Source organism: Penaeus monodon, chromosome 24, assembly GCF_015228065.2.
Source record: "Penaeus monodon isolate SGIC_2016 chromosome 24, NSTDA_Pmon_1, whole genome shotgun sequence".
Taxonomy (NCBI): Eukaryota; Metazoa; Arthropoda; class Malacostraca; order Decapoda; family Penaeidae; genus Penaeus; species Penaeus monodon.
The window spans coordinates 4,345,259-4,346,186 of NC_051409.1; the positions used below are offsets into that span (position 1 = coordinate 4,345,259).

General features: G+C 52.7%; 1 protein-coding gene across 1 annotated transcript in view; it reads left to right on the plus strand.

Moving 5' to 3' along the window:
* Window positions 1–669: 669 nt before the first annotated feature.
* LOC119588480 (transcription factor castor-like) overlaps window positions 670–928 on the plus strand; it is a gene marked incomplete at both ends in the record, with an annotated part of 84,074 nt that continues 83,815 nt past the window's right edge. Inside the window, 1 exon segment of the mRNA XM_037937128.1 lies at window positions 670–860. Coding sequence (XP_037793056.1) covers window positions 670–860 — 191 coding nt within the window.

Consider the following 928-nt stretch of genomic DNA (forward strand, 5'->3'; position numbering starts at 1 on the left):
AGCTTTTATCGTTTTATGAGCTATTTAGCCATTCTGTTTTGTTGATTCTGAAGAAAATCCCGTACTTATGTTGTTTATTTAATTATCATTATATTTTTTAAAACACGATTTACCAGCTTCATGACGTAAGAATAGGTTGCTTTAAGCTCGACTTTGATTTACGATAATTTTTTTTCTTTTCTTTTCTATCTGTGTTTACTCTGGCACGATTTCGAAGCTTCGGAACACGATTCAGGGTTCAGGTTCGCGATCAGAAACAAAACGTTCGAACCGCGTGCCCTGCTGGTTCGGTTCCCCGGCTCGTCTCGTTCTCTCTTCTCTTTGTTTCTCTTCTTTATTCTCCACTTTCGCGCGTTCGCTTATTCTCTTCGTTCTCCCTATTCCCGTCTTCTCCTTTCTTTCACTCCCCACCTTCGCGCGTTCGCTTATTCTCTTCGTTCTCCTTATTCCCGTCTTCTCCTTTCTTTCACTCCCCACCTTCGCGCGTTCGCTTATTCTCTTCATTCTCCTTATTCCCGTCTCCTCCTCCGTTCTCCTCTTCACCCCCCACCCTTCGCGCATTCGCTTATTCTCTTCATTCTCCTTACTCCTTTCTCCTCCTCCGTTCTCCTCTAACCCCCCCCCCCTCGTGCATTCCCTCCCCTAATCCTCGCGTCTCTCCTCCCACAGGAAAGCTTCTGGAGTCACTGAAGAACAACGGCGTCGGGGGATCGGGCGAGGGGGGCGCAGAACCCCCCACGCCCCCCCACACCCCCCAGAGGGACGGCGCCCACTCGGCTCCCTCCGACGGGGGGGCGGGACGGCTCCAGCCCCCCCCGCAGGTCCTCGAGCCCCTCCAGCAGCAGGCGCTACAGGCGAGGGTGAGTGTGGAAGGTTCTGTTCGGGGGGAGGGGGGAGGGGGAAAGGGGGAAGGTGTGTTCTGTTCTGG